General features: G+C 37.5%; 1 protein-coding gene across 2 annotated transcripts in view; it reads left to right on the forward strand.

Moving 5' to 3' along the window:
- CPB1 (carboxypeptidase B1) overlaps nucleotides 1-16397 on the forward strand; it is a 69334-nt gene extending 52937 nt beyond the window's left edge. For both annotated transcript variants that reach the window (XM_054482278.1, XM_063662325.1), the window contains 5 exons: nucleotides 1000-1110; nucleotides 1199-1289; nucleotides 1946-2148; nucleotides 13664-13748; nucleotides 16026-16397. In XM_054482278.1, the coding sequence (XP_054338253.1) occupies nucleotides 1000-1110; nucleotides 1199-1289; nucleotides 1946-2148; nucleotides 13664-13748; nucleotides 16026-16213 (678 nt within the window). In that variant the 3' untranslated portion in view covers nucleotides 16214-16397. The remainder of the gene's footprint in view (nucleotides 1-999; nucleotides 1111-1198; nucleotides 1290-1945; nucleotides 2149-13663; nucleotides 13749-16025) is intronic.
- The last annotated feature ends 1864 nt before the right edge of the window (nucleotides 16398-18261 follow it).

The raw sequence follows: 18261 nt of genomic DNA on the forward strand, positions 1-18261 counted from the left end.
ACTTAGCTTCACTATGTAGCTCACCATCTGCCTTTCAGAAGAGGATAACTGGATGTTAGAATTAAATTTTACTATTTTTCCAATTTGTAGACAATTAAAAGAACATGATTGTATAGCTCCTCTAACCCAAAAAGCACATGCTTTATCATGTAATATTGTAATTAATTTATATATATAATTACAAACAGTATATAAAAACTGTTCACACATAGAAGTCTAACCTACTTTAAAGTTTATTCAAGCAAGCCTAGGGAAGGGTTGAATTTAAGTTTAATATGATGCTGGAGCAGAGGGACTGTGACTACGAGAACGTATTAAATGGGCATGATGTCCCTCATTCGTAGATAAGTATCTACATTATTTAACAGAGACAACAGGATTGTCCCTTGAGAAAGACAACAAAGGAAACTCCCATTACTATGCAGCTTGGAGTGTTGGTGAGAGCCTCCCCAAAATCCATGAGTGTGAGCTTATTATGAGAGGCATTCTCATTACCTTGTTATATTGGACATTCCCTCTAGTGAGACCATCTACAGGAGGTTTTATAGAAAAGAAATACATTTCTAAATGACATTATTAGGAACATACACAGCTATCCACAGACACTTCTTACTTACTAGAACTAGTAAGTTCTATACCTTACTTACACTTATACACTACTAACTTTGTAAAAAGCTACTGTAGTTGTTATCCTAAATGAGTATATATGTTCTTTAGGAGTCTTTAATTAAATAAGTTTCTCATTAAAGTAAAAAGTTAAAATAAGAAGGATGCAATAGAAATATCCTGGAAGCAAAGAAGAATTAGAAATAACAATTATAAATAAAAATATCAAGTATTGGTAGTAATCTGCTGATTGCTTTTTAAATATTAATATTGTCCACCTCAATAGGAAATGCTGCTTTTATTACCAAAGTTAGCATTCAACAGTCTTTGTAAATTTTAACAGCATCATAATTCCATTTTTCCATGAAATTCCTCTTCATAATTCACATACAGGCTGTTCGTACCTATGGACGTGAGATCCAAGTGACAGAGCTTCTCAACAAGTTAGACTTTTATGTCCTGCCTGTGCTCAATATTGATGGCTACATCTACACCTGGACCAAGGTATATGCACCAATACTGAGAGAGGCTGATGAAATTAAAACCAACCACTCTCTATTATATTTATCCTAACTATGTAGTCCACTTTCAGAGCCGATTTTGGAGAAAGACTCGCTCCACCCATGCTGGATCTAGCTGCATTGGCACAGACCCCAACAGAAATTTTGATGCTGGTTGGTGTGGTAAGTATCTGGCTAGCCATTTTGCATGTATCTGTTGAAAAACATAAGAGGAAAAATATGAAAACACAACAGTATCTAAAATAAAAAAAACTGCAAAGTTTTATATTTTAAAGTTCTAACTTTCTAAAAGCACCGAAAAAAAAAAAAACAGTTTAATTCATTTGACCAAAACATATTGAGAACTCTGTTGTGTTCCCAGCTGTGCTAGATGCTGAAAATATAAGGCTGAACAAACCAGACATAATCCTACTACTCATGGAATGTATAGTCTAGAGGGGGAGACAGCTATTAAATAAATATTTACATAAAATCATAATGCAATTAAGAATGATCATAGTAATAATTTTTTCATGGATATTAGTTTGTCCCTTACTTGTTAATTTTCTTACACTATATTGATATCATTGTGTAATACTACACGGAGACACATTGGTGATTCCTTGTGCCACTTTTTACCACGTTAGCTTAAAAACATACCATCCTAATCCTGTGATTAAATCGCTATTTTACTATATAATATATACATAATAGGGACAACTTTAAGGACTCCTTGATAAGGACTCCTACGAAAACAACTCCCTAATTTGAAAGTTTGAAACATCCTCACAAGAACTTCACTAGGTGATCCTTGCCATTAACATCATATGTTTTTCCAGAAATTGGAGCCTCTCGAAACCCCTGTGACGAAACTTACTGTGGACCTGCTGCAGAGTCTGAAAAGGAGACCAAGGCCCTGGCTGATTTCATCCGCAACAACCTCTCTTCCATCAAGGCATATCTGACAATCCACTCATACTCCCAAATGATGATTTACCCTTACTCATATGCTTACAAACTCGGTGAGAACAATGCTGAGTTGGTAAGTAGCAAAGTAGTAGGTATGACATTTTACTGTTGAGATTTTTTAAATTCTAATCCTGAAAAAAAATCATTATAAGAACAATTTCTGGAAGTCCCTTTATTGACTTTTTTGGTAGTAGAATTGAAAAACTTATTACAGATTTATAAGGAATCTGGAGTTGGCTAAAAGAAATACAATTTTCACTCAGGAAATTGTTCCCCACATGTGATTTATTGACTAATCTTCAAAATGACAATATTTCCATTTCCTCTGGCTTCACCACAATGCTGACTTACATGATGATTTCAGATGCATGTGAGATAATCAACAAAGTTGCTTGATCACATACATATTTTTTTTTCAGTCAGTTTTGTCAAGCTGCCCTGAGCTGAATTTGTCACAGATCTAGAGCATAGCAGAGCACAGCAGATGTCATTAGGATTTGTCACATTTGGGTGATATCAAGTTTAGTTATTAAATACTAAAATTGTTTATTTCACTTTTTGATTGGGTGAGACTCAAAAGTAAATCAATCGATGAACAAATAATGTGAATGAGTCTTTACCACATACAGGGAATAAAGCAAAGAAATGTAAGAATCTCTGACATCAATGAAACTAGCAATCTTATTGAACAATCAAGACATAATCACTTGAGCAGCTAAATAATGAGTTTTCTCATTGAGAAATATCACATGTCAATGAATAATTTTTTAAATAAGCATGTTCGAATCTTTCAAACAATATTTCTTTAATTTATGAAACATCTGGCTGCCAGAAATTGGCACCAATAAACTAAAAGAGCAAATATAAGATTTAAAGCATTTGAGTTACGCCAAAAAAAAAAAAAATGTATTCCACTTAGACAATGACATGGATATTTGGCTTACCTAAATGCATAAATTTGAAGACCTAGTAACTTTAAAACTGAAAATTGTTGTTTTATACTTTCAGATTCAGTCTTTCAGAGACCAAAATATGTAATGCTGTAAATATTTTGAGAACAAGTCAGAAAAATAACCCAGTCTCCTAGAAAATTGATAGCTAATAGTTGGATGGGCCCTTTTCTTTAAAAAAAATACAATTTTTCAAAAAGCTTTTCATTTTTCCCCATCCATGGCCAAAAAATATATATATATATACATATATATATACACACATATATATATATATACATATATATATACACACATATATATATATGTGTATGTATGTATATATGTTAGCACCACTAAGCATTTCAGTTTTTCACTTAAGCTTGGTCTGTATGTGTTCCCAATGGGTGCTCACAGTCTTGCTCTCCCACAGATGGGTGTGGTTAGCTTCTCATTTCTGTCCAAAATTTCTGGCCACCAGAAAAGAGGAGGTGGGGGTATGTAGTTTGTATAACTCATGTAAATATATTTAAGTTGTGCCATATCAGAAGAGAGAAAGTCAAAGTCATAACTGCATACTAGTGAGTTAATTAAAATATAAAAATTAAAATTACAAAACACATTAAGGGTAGCAATAACGTATATATATCCAGTTTGCTTCAATATCAACTAGTTTTAGACGTAACTACTAAAAGACCAACACTAAAGAATAAAGCTTAAAGTGTTCCAGGAAGGTGAGCTGCCAAAGTTTTCTTATTCAGTACATTTTCTTATTGGAGGAATAAGTTTAAGCTCTTTTAGTGATGAGACAGCTTTGTTGCCACTAGTTGTGTACAATAGCAACCAGAATCTGGGCTACCCTAAAAGTCTCCAAATCATTCTTAAAAAAAAAAAAAAAAAAAAAAAAAAAAGGCAAGTAAGTCCTGCCTTTAGAATATTATGAATAATTTTTGCTACTTCCTAAGGGAATTTTCTCCAGTAAAAGAACCAAGCCTCAGAGTTAGCAAGTTTAATGGGCCAATTCACATGTGTGCCAAATGGTGTAAAAATGTTCCAACAGAACATGAGTCACTGATACTCTTCCCTAAGAGTCACTTCTTTGTTTAAAGTCAAGGAGAGGTAATAGTAAAAGAGATACTATTCAAAATCCTGTCCTCCAAAATTGTTAAATTCTAATTGCCAAAGAAGTATAATAAGTAGAATTCTACCAAAGTAAAATGTTTATAATCTATTCTCGAAAGGAGAAAAAGCACAAGCCACAAAATAATCTTATCTCGGATGTTTGTTTCTACACATTCAAAACTAAAAAGTTCAAATAAAAGTACATGCCACTTTTATCTTTACCAGAGTACAAGACAGGTGACTAAAACGCAAAAACTTAATTTGATGTATCATACTCATTGATTTAAAAGTTATTTTTAATTTCCAATAATTTTCTCTATTGATTAAGCTTTTCTCTAGTATCTTAAAAGAAATATTTAAATGCCACTAGTAAGTGGCATGCTACTTAAGGTGACTGTTATTTGATTATCTGATTCACTTGGCGTCTGAATTTAGTTTAGCACACCAAAGCAACTTTAATATTTTGAGTAGCTGGAGATCCTTCCAACTTTTTCTTATATTGTAGAATTCTAGTTTACTTACTTCCAGAGCACATTTTGCTAAAACAAGCTCATTAACTATAGTGCAATTACAAATATATGTATAGACAAAAAAGAATATGAGTCTCTCAAAAATATCAGTATTAACATTTTTACAGTTTTTATTTACAATGAGGATTTCAAGGGGAAAAAAATAAGTCTTGGTCTAGAAAAGTTAATTTTCCACCCAAATCTAGTGCCTCCATATTAATTCTTACATAGAGAAATGTGACTCTGCTGCAGAAAACAAAAGGTAGTAAAACATTAGGAAGATGAATTCTTGCATCATACCACATTAAAATTTAAAGGAAACAATGAGGACTTATACAGCGTTCTGCCAAGTCATTGGTGTACAAGAGATTTCTATTTTTCTTTATACCTATAAAATTATTATTTTATTTATAGCAAAAAATATATATGTTTCAAGGAGAATAAGACTAGACTAAAGGAAATTATTTTGTGCTTATGTTAGCATTTTCAGCCCAAACTTAGGACATCCTATAAGCAGCAGTCCTTTGATATCTGAGTCATGATAAAAATGTACGTGGCTTCATTTCTGAATGATTTTACATGCAGCTTGCCTAATAATTGCTCATATCATGAGACAACCTTCAGAAGAAAGGAAGAGATAAGAATGCAAAAGACCAATGAAGTAAAGAACAGGAAAAGTATTGTATGGATTGCAGAGAAGACTACTAGAAAAGATATGTTTAGCAAAGCAGTAGAAAGTAGATGGAATAACAAGAATATCTTACACATATAATGCTTTCCCATTTGCAAACTGCTTTTACTCATACTATATTGTTTAAAGCAAGAATACAAAGTGCACTCGGAGCTTCTAATGGCCTCATAAACTGTCCAGTCTCTCGGTGTAGACCTCTTTAATATAAAGTTGCCACTACCATCAAAGGAAGTTTTAAGACTTAGAAGAAAAACAATGAATTTAGATTTCCAAAATTCTAAAGGACAATGAAATACTGAATTCTGTGACCTTGTTATTGTCAGAGAAATTAAAACTGGGAGAAAAGGCTCTCAAACCTAGCCATATGGCTGCACTTATTGGGCAGGAAGAAGCTCCCAATCTTTGGTACACCTTCCCCTGCAAAGATGTCTACATGACACTGTTAATAATAATAATAATACAACTTCAAAGTGAAAAACGGGAAGCCAGAAGAATATCCAGCCAACAAGTATCTTGTCCCTCTCCACAGATTAACAAAATGGAAAGCAGAGTGCACTATACAAAGGTGCCAATCCAGGGTATGAGTCTTGCACCATTTCTCTGCATTAGAAGCACAGAATGTTATGCCTAGAAAAGTCTTAGAAATTATCTGGTCTGTTTCTCATTTTCCAGCTGAGACATGGAATGCTTGGCGAAGCCAACACTAGTAGTCAGGGTAGCCTTGGGTCTAAGGCTACTGGCTTCTGAAGAATCTTCTAGGCTGCCTCAATTTCCAAAGACACACAGACACATATTTAAGTGGCCACATTCTATGGTGGTACCCCATATAACTGCTTTGCAGAAGAGCATTCATCAGAAAGTCTTTAATCCCACACAGTACATCATAATTACCTCTGCCTCTGGACATTAATAAAGATGTACTCTGGTTAGCTAAGATGACTAACTTCTCATAGCCTAGTCTTTATGATTCTGGCCCATTCTTTTGAGAGAGATATATTCATTAATGAGGAAAAAGATAACAGTAACCAGAAGAAATATGACAGACTTTCTGAAAAATTATTAAATGTGAACAAAAGATAGAAAGCTACTTCCAAATTCTAACACCTTCCAGTCCAGTGGCAACTCACTCACTGCCTCTTAATTGAAGTTTTTTGTTTTGTTTTGTTTATTTTGAGACAAGATTCTGGCTCTATCACCCAGGCTGGAGTGCAGTGGCGCAATCTTGGCTCACCGCAAGCTCCACCTCCTGGGTTCATGCCATTCTCCTGCCTCGGCCTCCCGAGTAGCTGGGACTACAGGCACCCGCCACCACACCCGGCTAATTTTTTTGTATTTTTAGTGGAGACGGGGTTTCACCGTGTTAGTCAGGATGGTCTCGATCTCCTGACCTCGTGACCCACCCACCTCGGCCTCCCAAAGTGCTGGGATTACAGGCATGAGCCACCGTGCCCAGCTTAATTGAAGTTTTAATTAAGACATTACTAAGAAGTCCACTGCTCTCCTCAAGAATGTGAGTATAATGCAAAATTATGATTAAAGATAAAAATCAGAGGGAAGAAATATTGTGATTAGAAGGCAGACAGTTGCAGGGCCATGCACACACCCATGCACATCACTCTTCACAGCTGCACCATGCCCCTGCCTAATAGCAAGAGTAGCAAGCCACAATTCTGCTTTCAGGCAGGCTTAGGTGAACAGGGCTTTAGGCACAAAACATCTGCTGCAGGAATTGTTTCCAACTTCATACTCTCACTTAAAAGACAAAAATTTTAAATGACAAACTCAGAATTCATTTAATAAACTAGTTGCTTATTCACCATTATGCTGTTTAAGTGACCTCTTGGCCTGATAAAATTCTCCTACTAGGCCTGGTCAGTACATGGCTTATCAATCATCGAAAATTTCATGGCCAAGCCTGGTGGCTCATGCCTGTAATCCCAGCTCTTTGGGAGGCCGAGGCAGGAGGATCACTATGGTCAGGAGTTTGAGCAGCCTGGCCAACATGGTGAAACCTCTTCCCTACTAAAAATACAAAAATTTGGCTGGATGTGGTGGCACATGCCTGTAGTCCCAGCTCCTTGGGAGGCTGAGGCATGAGAATCTTTTGAACCCAGGAGGCAGAGGTTGCAGTGAGCCAAGATCATGCCACTGCACTGCAGCCTGGGTGACAGAGCAAGACCCTGTCTCAAAAAAAAAAAAAGAAAAGAAAGAAAGAAAAAGAGAGAAGGAGAGAAAAAGAGAAAAAAAAAAAGAGAAAGAAAGAGAGAAAGAGAAAGAGAGAAAGAGAAAGAAAGAAATTTCATTGAGCACCTATTAAGTGTTCATTATAAAGTATGTTTCCTGCCACTGAGAACTTACAATCCTACTGAAATGATAAGACTTGGGTACCAGAAACCAAACAAAAGGAGAACAGAATTGGGAGTTTCCAATGAGTGCAATAGTAAGAATTCAGGAGAGGAATATAGCAATGTTTGCTGAAGCTGCTCAGTGAAGATTATAGAGAGGGGATGCAATTTGTTCTGAGCTTTGAAGTCTGGGCAGGATTTGAGTGGCAGAGAAAGGAATAGGGCGTTTTAGGCAGAGAAAAGAGCCAACAATGAGCAATGGAGAAACTGAAAGATGAAGTTGAGGAAGGAAGTAGAAGGGGGTCATCCCGTATCGAGTGTTCCCCTCAGGGAAGAGTAGGGGCAACAGCCAATCAATGAGGTAACCAGGTTGTGTAGGCATTTGAATGCCAGGATGAATCCTGTGTCACAGTGGGCCCCGGAGCCAGGGACCTGGAAGATAGGATTGCAGGTCCATTACAGGACTTCCAGTAGAATTTGGAATTCAAACAACAAACAATTTTTATTGTAACCATGTCCAAATATTTCATGGGACAGACTTATACTGAAAAATTATTGTTCATCTGAAATTTAAATTTAACTGGTCAGTCTGTATTTTTTGCTAAGCCTGAAAGTTCTGGGAATAAAGTGATGTTTTAGCAAGAGTGACCTAGCAGAGGTGTTTAAAAGATACCTGTAATGTCATCAACAGAGAAAAAGGCATTCTCATAGCACCTTTAAAATCAGTTGTCTTTCTTTTTAATCTTTTTCCTAAAATAAATTCTAGTTTACCATAACTAAATATTTTATATGACTTCCATTTCAACTGATTTTGCCCCCCACTCCCACTCCCACCCCCAGATGACATTTGGCAATGTTTGGGAGACATCTTTGGTTGTCATAACTGTCGAGCTCTACTGGCCTCTAGTGGGTAGAGGCCAAGGGATGCTGATAAACATCCTACAATGCACAGAACAGCCCTCCCATCCCCAGCAAATTATCCAGCCCAAAATGTCAAGAGTGCCAAGGTTGAGAAACTTGCTTTAAATAAAGATAAGAACAAAGTCACATTCCTGGACAAAGGCTCTTGCCTTTCACAGGATCTTATACTTTCTTCACAAAACTTTACAATGTTCTGCAAATTTCAAGTGCAAGAGAACCTACAAATCCCCCATTAGACAGTATTTATTTATTTGGGAGAAACTCCACTTCCACCAGAAAAAATAAATAAATAAATAAATAAATAAATACATTCTCTAGACTTCGCAATTTCAGCTGACTCACACTTCATATTTCCCTTGAATTTCAAAGAGCTTAAAAATATGTATGCAGATCAGCCAAATAAAAAGTTTGGTTTTCATCAGTGAAAGCGTTCCCACACTCCCCGTGGGCTCTGTGGAAATCGGCAGGCCTGGTTCTCCTAAGCCAAACTTTTTCCTAACTCCTTGCCCTTCTCTAATCTCAGGGCCTCCTTTTTCTCAAAACATATTTGCTTTTTCAGGTCTCAAGTGCTTTCTTCCTTGGTTCCTGCTTATAGACCGTAAGGGCTTCTTCTTTTGCACCAAAATTATAAAAGTTAAGTTTCTTATTGGTCCCTTGGTGTAATTTACCCATTATCGCAGGACAGAAGGAAGGAAACTGCAGTTAAGGGTTATTTTGATGTTTCTCTTATCACAAATATTCACCCATAGAGATGGCTAAACTCAGAACTTTCAGTTAGAAACAAAGTTCTACAGAAAATTTTCTTTAAATTGTTTTATACCTTATAGTTGGTTTGGAGCTTTTGTTTCCTTATACTGTAATAATGGGTCACTGGAAGATTAGAAGAGGCAGCCCCGTCATGATGCTGGCCACGTACAAGAGATTGGAACAAGGGCTGTGTGCACAGTCACGAAAGGGGAGTTTCTTTATCATGTATTCGATGGGAATGCAGGTCAGTGGAAAAGAATATCCTCTCCTTATTCATCTCACCAGGTCCTTGGAATTCAATGCCTGGAGAAACATTACACTAGCTTTTACTTTGTCTCTTGGGCTGTGAGCTAGATGTGACATTTTAGACTCTCTCTGTCTTTTGCTCTAGGACCAAGGCCTCATTTTGAGGAAACAGATGACAAAAGAGAACATGCATAAGATGTGAAAATTCATAGCTAAGGATTAATAAAAGCTGACCATGTTTGGCCTTGACTGAAAGCAAAGTTTTCTCCCAGGCTGGTTTATATTTAGCTTCCTTCTGTTCTTTACAATTGGTAAAACCAGCTCCAGCAACACTTCTTTTGAAGTATTCCAAGGCCACAAGGAGAAGTGAAAAAGAGCAGAGGATTTAAAGAAAGAAGAACCTAGCTCAAGTCAGCCACTTATGGGGCTGTGTGCCCTTGAGCAAGTTCTTTTATCCTCTGTGAGTGTTAGTTCTTTTATCTGTAAAATGGGGATAAAAATATCTAGCTCTTATCAAGAGCTCTTTGTAAAGCTTAAGTTTTTATGTAAATGTTAGTTCTGATTTTGAATCCACTGAGAAACAATGTAAGATGTCCCTCAAAAGGCAAGTTTTATAGAAATCATCACTAATTGGAGTTTCAAGATATGGACCGAGCTCTCTGCTGTGTCGTTGCTTCTCGGTTCTTCCATCATCTGCCCTCATCTCTTTTTACAGAAACATGAAGGGAAAAGAGTTACCACTCTAAATTGTAGCAAATGCAAGAATTACCTTTCTCTCTACCATTCTTGGCAGGGGTCAGTCATCCGGGTTGATTGGAACATTCCCACTGAGCTTGCTGCCCCAGATGGCATTCCATTCTGCTAGAAAATTCTGTGTCGGTGAAATGTGGACAGATAATGTTGAGAAGATAAATGAGTAACATTTGTGAAATTATTTGAACTCTTCTAAAGAAAAGACCCACACTGATTCCAGGGATTTTTGTTAACATAATTGGAATTTAAAATATGATATTTTATTTGATCAATGTCTGTTCTGACTTTTTTTGTCTTTTGGCCTTGGAGGGGCTAAGAGAAAGGATTCATAGACTTTTTTTTTAATTAATAGAAATAAGTAAAATGCACAGAAGATGTCAACGTCTAAATGTGGCATCCTATCAACCATCAATAAATGGTACCACTGTCCTCCCCCAGAAGCATCCCCAATCTCCACTCAGGTGGGTTCAGCCTCTGCAAAGCTCAGCACTCTGCACCTCCACCCAAATCTTGATTATTCATAATGCCCCTAAGCCAGAGTGTTAGACTCAGTCGACTAATCATGTGCTAGGTGCTGTGCAATCTGCTGAGGTTACAAAATGAATAGCCAACAATTCCTTCCTTCAAGGAGCTCACCTGGTAAGGAAACAGATGCAAAAACAACTGATTATAGCATACAGTGAACCCTGATAAAAGTGTGGGCCCCTAAAAAGGAGAGGTGCTCAATGCTTCCTAAGAGAGTAGGGGCAGCTTCACAAAGAAGATAACACTAAAACTGAATCTGGAAAAACAATAGCAATTATCCATATTAGCAAAGAAAGAAAGAGGATTCCAGTGAAGAGAAAAGGGTACCCACAGTCATGGAGGTCAGGAGAAGCAGGAAAGGGTGTACAGGGAAGTAATTCAGGAAAATCTACCTCAGAAGGAACACGGGAATGCACAACAAATGATGTAGCCTGAGAGACAAGGCCGGACCTGGTTTGCAACAACTGTTTTTGCCAAAAGAGGTTTGACATGATAGAGCCATCGAAGACATGGTGATGAGGTGATCTTCAGAAGATGAGAGATGAGGTAGATATCAAGATGAGAGAGCAACTGAGGACAAGAGCTGAGAACTGAGACACAAACTAAATGTTCCTCCAGTGTGCGCCTGTGACAGGAATAAAATAACAACTTTTTTAAGCTCACATCAACCTCAGATATTGCTTCAGCATCAAAAAAAAATAGAGCAACTGTTTCCAAAAGATGCCGATGACAGTGTAGAGAGAACTCGGATGTCACTTCACATGCCCAGAGTGTGGTTTGAGGAAAGGACAACTAAACATTTTTCTGTGGCCTTAATGGAAATCATGTCTAAATTGATATAATAGGTCAAAAGAGATAACAGATCACAAGTAGCCCCCTTTGGTTTTGGCTGAAAACTGTATTACTACATTGCACCAGTAAATATATTGAGAGACTTGAAAGACAATCAATCAACACACGAGTCCGATAGATAATGACAATGACTATTAAATCTTCTCTAGTCTTCGTAACTTTATATGTTTGGAACTAATATTGAAGAATCATATTTCTACTAACTAAAAATAATAATTCAAGGCTTAAGGAAAAATTGAAGTAAAGCCTGAAGAAGGCAACCTGGGAAGGAATAAGAATTCTTTAAGATCAGAGGTTCTGCCTTTCAGATAAATAACTAACTAGAGATTTCCTTTGATAAATGGCAAGTTAAAGAAATTGTAGAATGGTAGAAAATATCATGTTTACCTACAAAAAGAACTATTGCCTCACCAGGTTTCACATCTCTAGAAGATGGTTTTAAATCTATTATGAGCATTATGTAATGTTTAACTGGTTCTGGTTTCAATTGGCAGGGGAACCTAAGGGTTTAAACAAAGGGTTAAAAAAACCTAAATCTAGTGTCTTTGTTACAATAAGATTAAACAAGAGGAGCAATATATTTAGGCCACAACAGTAAAGATTTCATGCAGTTAGAGAAAGCATGTCTTAGTTTATCAGTTTAGAAATAGGAAAATGGAACCCTAAAATTTGCAAGTACCGACCCAAAACTCTGAGAATAATGTTAGTTCCAGGAAGCTGATTGCATCATTTCAGTGGACCAGAACAGAAAATAATGAGTTACATTTTATAACTCTTTTTAAGTTTTCTAATTTACCACCTGGCTGATGAAGTATTAATGCTATAGGAATTGGAATCCTTGAAGTCTTATGGCCACGCCCTCATCAGTTTGACATAAGATTCTACTAAACTGGTTTCAACATTAGAATAAGGGAAGGAAAATTCCTACTTTGTAAAAATCATATTATTCTGATTTCATCACCAACCTCACAGTTTTCCAGGCATATGTAGAAGAAGTAATTATAATGCCAAAGTATGAAATATAGCTGGTTTCATAACCAGAATGAATTATGGCTAATTCTTCTGCAGTAAACAATTTGTTTTTCAAATCTGTATTCCCCAGACAGCTGAGCCAGGCCTTGCTTCTCCAGTGTTTTATTTAAGTAGGCAGTATGACAGTGGAGTTTTACCACAGAGTTTCTGAGTGCAGAGAGCCTTTCCCTAGGAGTGGGGTGCAGGGAACTGGAGGGCAATGGTTCTTATGAGAAGGTGATGATGCTTCTAAGAAAAAAGATTACACGTAAGTTAATACTTAACAATTTTTTTAAATTCTGAAATTCAAATGTTCTGCATTTTGAAATAGAATGAATATTCTCTAACTTTTTAGTCTAAAAAATTTCCAAGCTGGAGCTACCACTCATCCTTGGAACTGCCAATTCCTAAGCATTTTCATGCTGGCACTGAATGTTGCATTGACTAGCCATTCCTATGTGCAGTTTCTAATTCTCCTGCCCTGACTCACACAACCCTATTGTAACTTAATCTGGCTTTATAACCTGCCACATTGCCAAGTGTTTTTTGTTTTGTTTTGTTTTTTGCTTTGTTTTCTTTGAGTTTTTGCGTGCGTGAGTTTTGGTTTGTTTGCCTGCAAACAGGTAAACAACTTCTTTGCACAACCATAAAGACTTCCTTGTCTCCTGCTTTTCTCTTACAAACTCTTACAAGACAAGATAAATAGAGGCTCAGAGTGAATGCTTGGGGAGGGTATTAGGGAAGACATTCTTGCACAAGAATTACTTGGATCATATCACTAGGTTAAGTAGAAAAATGAAAATGGGTCCTGAATAAGCATATAATATGATCCAAATTGTTACTTACATGCTTTGAATGCCTTAACAATAATGTACAGGACATTTGTTTGGCAGTGTGCTTTTATTTATTTCCTTACTTATTGCTGTTTCTTTTGCAGAATGCCCTGGCTAAAGCTACTGTGAAAGAACTTGCCTCACTGCACGGCACCAAGTACACATATGGCCCGGGAGCTACAACAATCTGTGAGTCTTGGCTTCAGAACTGTGCAAAGAACCATGTGCCTAAAAAGCCAACAAATGGTTTCTGGGGCTTTTCTTTTCTGATAGTTTAAAGCATGTGGCTTTTGCCTCACAGCAAATTTTTCTAAAATATGTAATCAGTTTTCTGTTCCAAAAAAAAAAAAAAGGAGGGAAAGCCTGGACAACATAGCAACCTTTTCTCTAAAAAAAATTAAAAAATTAGCTGGTCATGCACACCTGTAATCCCAGCTACTCAGGAGGCTGAAGTGGGAGAGTCACTTGAGCCTACGAGTTCAAGGTTACAGTGAGCTATAATTGCACCATTGCACTCCAGCCTGGGTGACAGAGCAGGACCCTATCTCAAAATAAAAAGGGAGGAGGAGAAAAATACCCTTTTCAACCCACAGAGACATTTGCTGTCTGTAAGCATCTACTGAGCACTTACTATGTGCCAGGGCCTTACTAGGCACTAAGAGAACAAGAAAGTAAGAAAAGAGAGAAGAAAAGATGAAAAGAGAAAAGGAAGGAGGGAGATCAGGGCAGTCTTTAAAGAACTAGCCGTAGGGAAGCAGCAAAAATAAGCAGTCTTTTGTGATACAGGTGCTAAGTGCTGTGATGCTAGGAGGCACAAGGAAAGAACACACCCAAAGACCAACCAACCCCACAGTATCAGAATTAACTTCCCGAGATGATGACACAAAAGTTTTATCTGAAAGGATTGTTGCTGGAGGAAAATATAAGACAGAGTGTTTTCAGCCGGGAGCAGTAGCTCATGCCTATAATCCCAGCACTTTGGGAGGCCGAGGCGGGTAGATCCTGAGGTCAGGAGTTAGAGACCAGCCTGCCCAACATGGTGAAACCCCATCTCTACTAAAAATACAAAAAATTAGCCAGGCATGGTGGCGGGCACCTGTAATCCCAGCTGCTCGGGAGGCTGAGGCAGGAGAATCGTTTGAACCTGGGAGGCGGAGGTTGCAGTGAGCTGAGATCCTGCCACTGCACTCTAGCCTGGGCGACGAGAGCAAAACTCCATCTCAAAAAAACAAAAAAAGACAGAGTGTTTTTTTTTGGCTAAACAGACGACAAGTACCAGGGCTACCTGAGGCACAAGTCACCTTCAAGAGGTAGACACCAGTCCCTCTAATTAGTCACTCAGTGTATGCAAGCAAGTGGCTAGAGTGGTAGGGGCTAGACCCCAGAGCTCTGGGTGCTGCAGCTTAGATTTATCTGGAAGGCACATTCCACAGTCCTCGTTTTCAATTTCTACGTATATCTTCCTTTGCCTTCAAATGATTTCTTTCTGCCTGAGGTTGGAAAAAAATTGAAACACACACATGAAAAAAGACTCGGTCTCATCATCAAGTGGCCTCCAGTGCAGTTGGAGAGGCTCCAGTCCTGAGTTGTTGGGATTTATTTTAAGCTTTTATGCAGAATACAATTTTCTTTATTTTTATTTTTTTAAAAAACTGCTCTGAATCATATGAGGCATACTGTTTTCTTAAGGGGTTTCTAGCAGAGATAGCCCACCTATTTATATATGGTGAACTTGGTGCATGTTTTATTCAGTTCAACTAGGTTTCTTTTTCCATTACACTGTAAGACCTTGGAGGGCAGAGCCAACATCTCTCCTTTGTTCTGGCATCTTCAGAGTTGAGCCCATAGTCTGCTGTTCAGTGGGGGCTATACAATTGTTGACTGAAAAAACAGATGAGTGAATAAATGAACAAATGAATTAATTAATACATATTCTGTGTGTTAGTGACAACATGATTGTTATTGAATAAATTAATAACAAATACCTTATCTACACCAGGCCCTATGCTAGATAAACAGTAAAAATATGAAAATGAAGGCATAGCCCTGGCCTCAGCTTCTTCAATCTTATCATTTGGCACAGTTTCAGCTGGGTTTAGAGTCTTCTCCTCTTGCCAATCATCATATGGCTTTCCTTATTTTCCTGAGAGATACACATCCTTTCACATATAAAGTGTAGTTTACCGTAACATACAAGCACACTGGGAATTTTGCATTACACATTACATCCTTTCTGAAGTATTAAACACATCATTTCTACAAAGTGAAGTAGTGACACATTTAATAAGATTGGAGTAATTTTTTAAAACAGCCCCCATAACATTTATGATCCAGTTTACTAGAAAATTGGCCTACTCAAAATATTTTGCACAGTGAAACATTTGTAATGAAAAAAAGAAACTAGCAATTTTTTAAAGCTCCTTCCTAGATTTAAAGTTTTTTTTCACTGCTGTTTGCACATTTCAGATCCTGCTGCTGGGGGCTCTGACGACTGGGCTTATGACCAAGGAATCAGATATTCCTTCACCTTTGAACTCCGAGATACAGGCAGATATGGCTTCCTCCTTCCGGAATCCCAGATCCGGGCTACCTGCGAGGAGACCTTGCTGGCAATCAAGTATGTTGCCAGCTACGTCCTGAAACACCTGTACTAGTTGAGAAAGCTGATGGCCTTGTTTCAAAATTCCCATTTTTCGTTTCTTTTCTTTCTTGAATTCTTATTTTGGTTTGCCTGGATGTTTTACAGATCCCAATCTTTCTTTTAAGTTTCTGGGTCTATTAAACTAGGTAGATCCTTTCATATTGATCATAATAAAAGTGAATCATTACCATTGGAAAGCCTGACATATGGTCTACTTCTTTGGGGAAAAACTGATGTAAACGAATGACTAAGCAAGCCGTGCACAGTGAGGATCCGGTCAGCTGTATAGGAGTTAACATCCTGGGGTGCTGGCCAAGACCGTCAGGGTGCAGATGCACTGATTACAGCGGGAGGCTTGTGAGCTAAGAAGAAATGTAAAGGGAAAGTTAGGACTATTAAACCTGGCATACATGAAAAGACACCATCTTTCTTGGTCTAGCTTTTGTCTCGGCTCACTGAAGTTATTTTATCAGCTGTCCACTACATGCCATGCACTTTGCTAAGCAATTGAAGACAGAACAATGAAAAAAAAAGATGACATTTCTGCCCTTAATGGGTGTATAGGCCCTTTGGAAAGACAGACATTACACAAATAATTAACTCATTAATTAACCATTTATTAATTAGTAATCTAATTTACATTAATCAAATAAGTGCTGGATGAACTACACAAAAAGAACATACAAAAAGTCTACCTGCTTGATGTAGGGGAGAAGCCTCCCTCAGAAAGTGCTGTAACCTGAGAAATAAGTCACAGTTAGCTGGACAAAGGGAGCACCCCTTCCAGGCCTGTGACTATCCCAAAAGTGTAAGAAGAAAGCCAGCGAGGGTGAAATTTAGAGAGCTGAGGAAAGAGGAGCATGTGTACAGGCTGGGGAGGGTGGTAGGAACCATGTCGGGCAGAGCTTAGAGGTCACGTTAAGGACTGGGGACGTTGGTCTAAGAACAATGAAAATCCATTGAAGAGACTGAGTCATCAATGAAATGGTCACAGTGTTTTTGGAGCACCAACTAGGCTAGGGTGTGGAAAGCAGATCAGAAGTGGGACAAGAGGATGCCAGGGACCCTGACTGGACCACTTGGACCAATGAAAGTGGCAAAAATCACTCCAGGACTTGATGTTTTCCAGGATTGGAATTGAACATGCTAATGTTGGGAAGTATTGTGCCAAGTTCAAATTTTAAAATAGAATGAGATGCATTAAAGTTACAATTTAGGGGCATCTCTTACTTAAAAATAATAGACTATTAACTCATTACTTTCTATATAGACTTTCTGTAGTCTACTTTCATAGACTATTAACTCATTACTTTCTATATGGCTTCAAGAAAAATGAGACTCCATATTGGGCATGATGTGTTAAAATATCTATAACAGTGTTCTATTCATAAAGAGAATCCATTGAAGTAGCAACGCTTTGTGAAAGTTGTCAAGCCAAAGAATAATTAATTGCATTAATTGTCCACTAGATGGTAGCAGTGCAGCTGCTACAATGTGTCACACGATCATCTTCAAACTCATTTAGTAATACATCATCTAAATAGAGAGACAGAGACCTATACATGCAAAAAAAAAAAAAAATCCCATTAATTTGTCAGCTACATTGGTGGTAATTTAAAAATAGACGTAATTTACCTAAATATTCTTCCTCCTACTCTTTAAGTTATATCCACTTTGTGTATTGGAGGGCTAACATAGCCATAGTTACCTGAGTGAGGTAATCTTGCTGGAGGTGTATCATTAAACTCCTGTTCCACAGGATACTCCCTTGTGCTATCTCTGTCAAGTAACACCAACCCCTGACTAAGGGATGCTGTGGCCCAAAGTATGGAAATCTTGGCAAACCACAAAGAATTCTCCTAATTCCCTAAATTGAATGCTTTAAAATAGAAATTAGGAATATATGTGGACTGCTTTTTTAAAATTCCAAGGAATTTTTAAGGGTAAGAACAAAGAATAGGAAAGCAAATATACAAATATTCTTATTTGAAATCCCATGTATCTGAGATGTCCTGCACCTGAGAAATTTTTACTATGACCACTGTCTGCTGAAAGTTAACA

This window comes from Pongo pygmaeus, chromosome 2 (assembly GCF_028885625.2).
Source record: "Pongo pygmaeus isolate AG05252 chromosome 2, NHGRI_mPonPyg2-v2.0_pri, whole genome shotgun sequence".
NCBI classification, from domain to species: domain Eukaryota; kingdom Metazoa; phylum Chordata; class Mammalia; order Primates; family Hominidae; genus Pongo; species Pongo pygmaeus.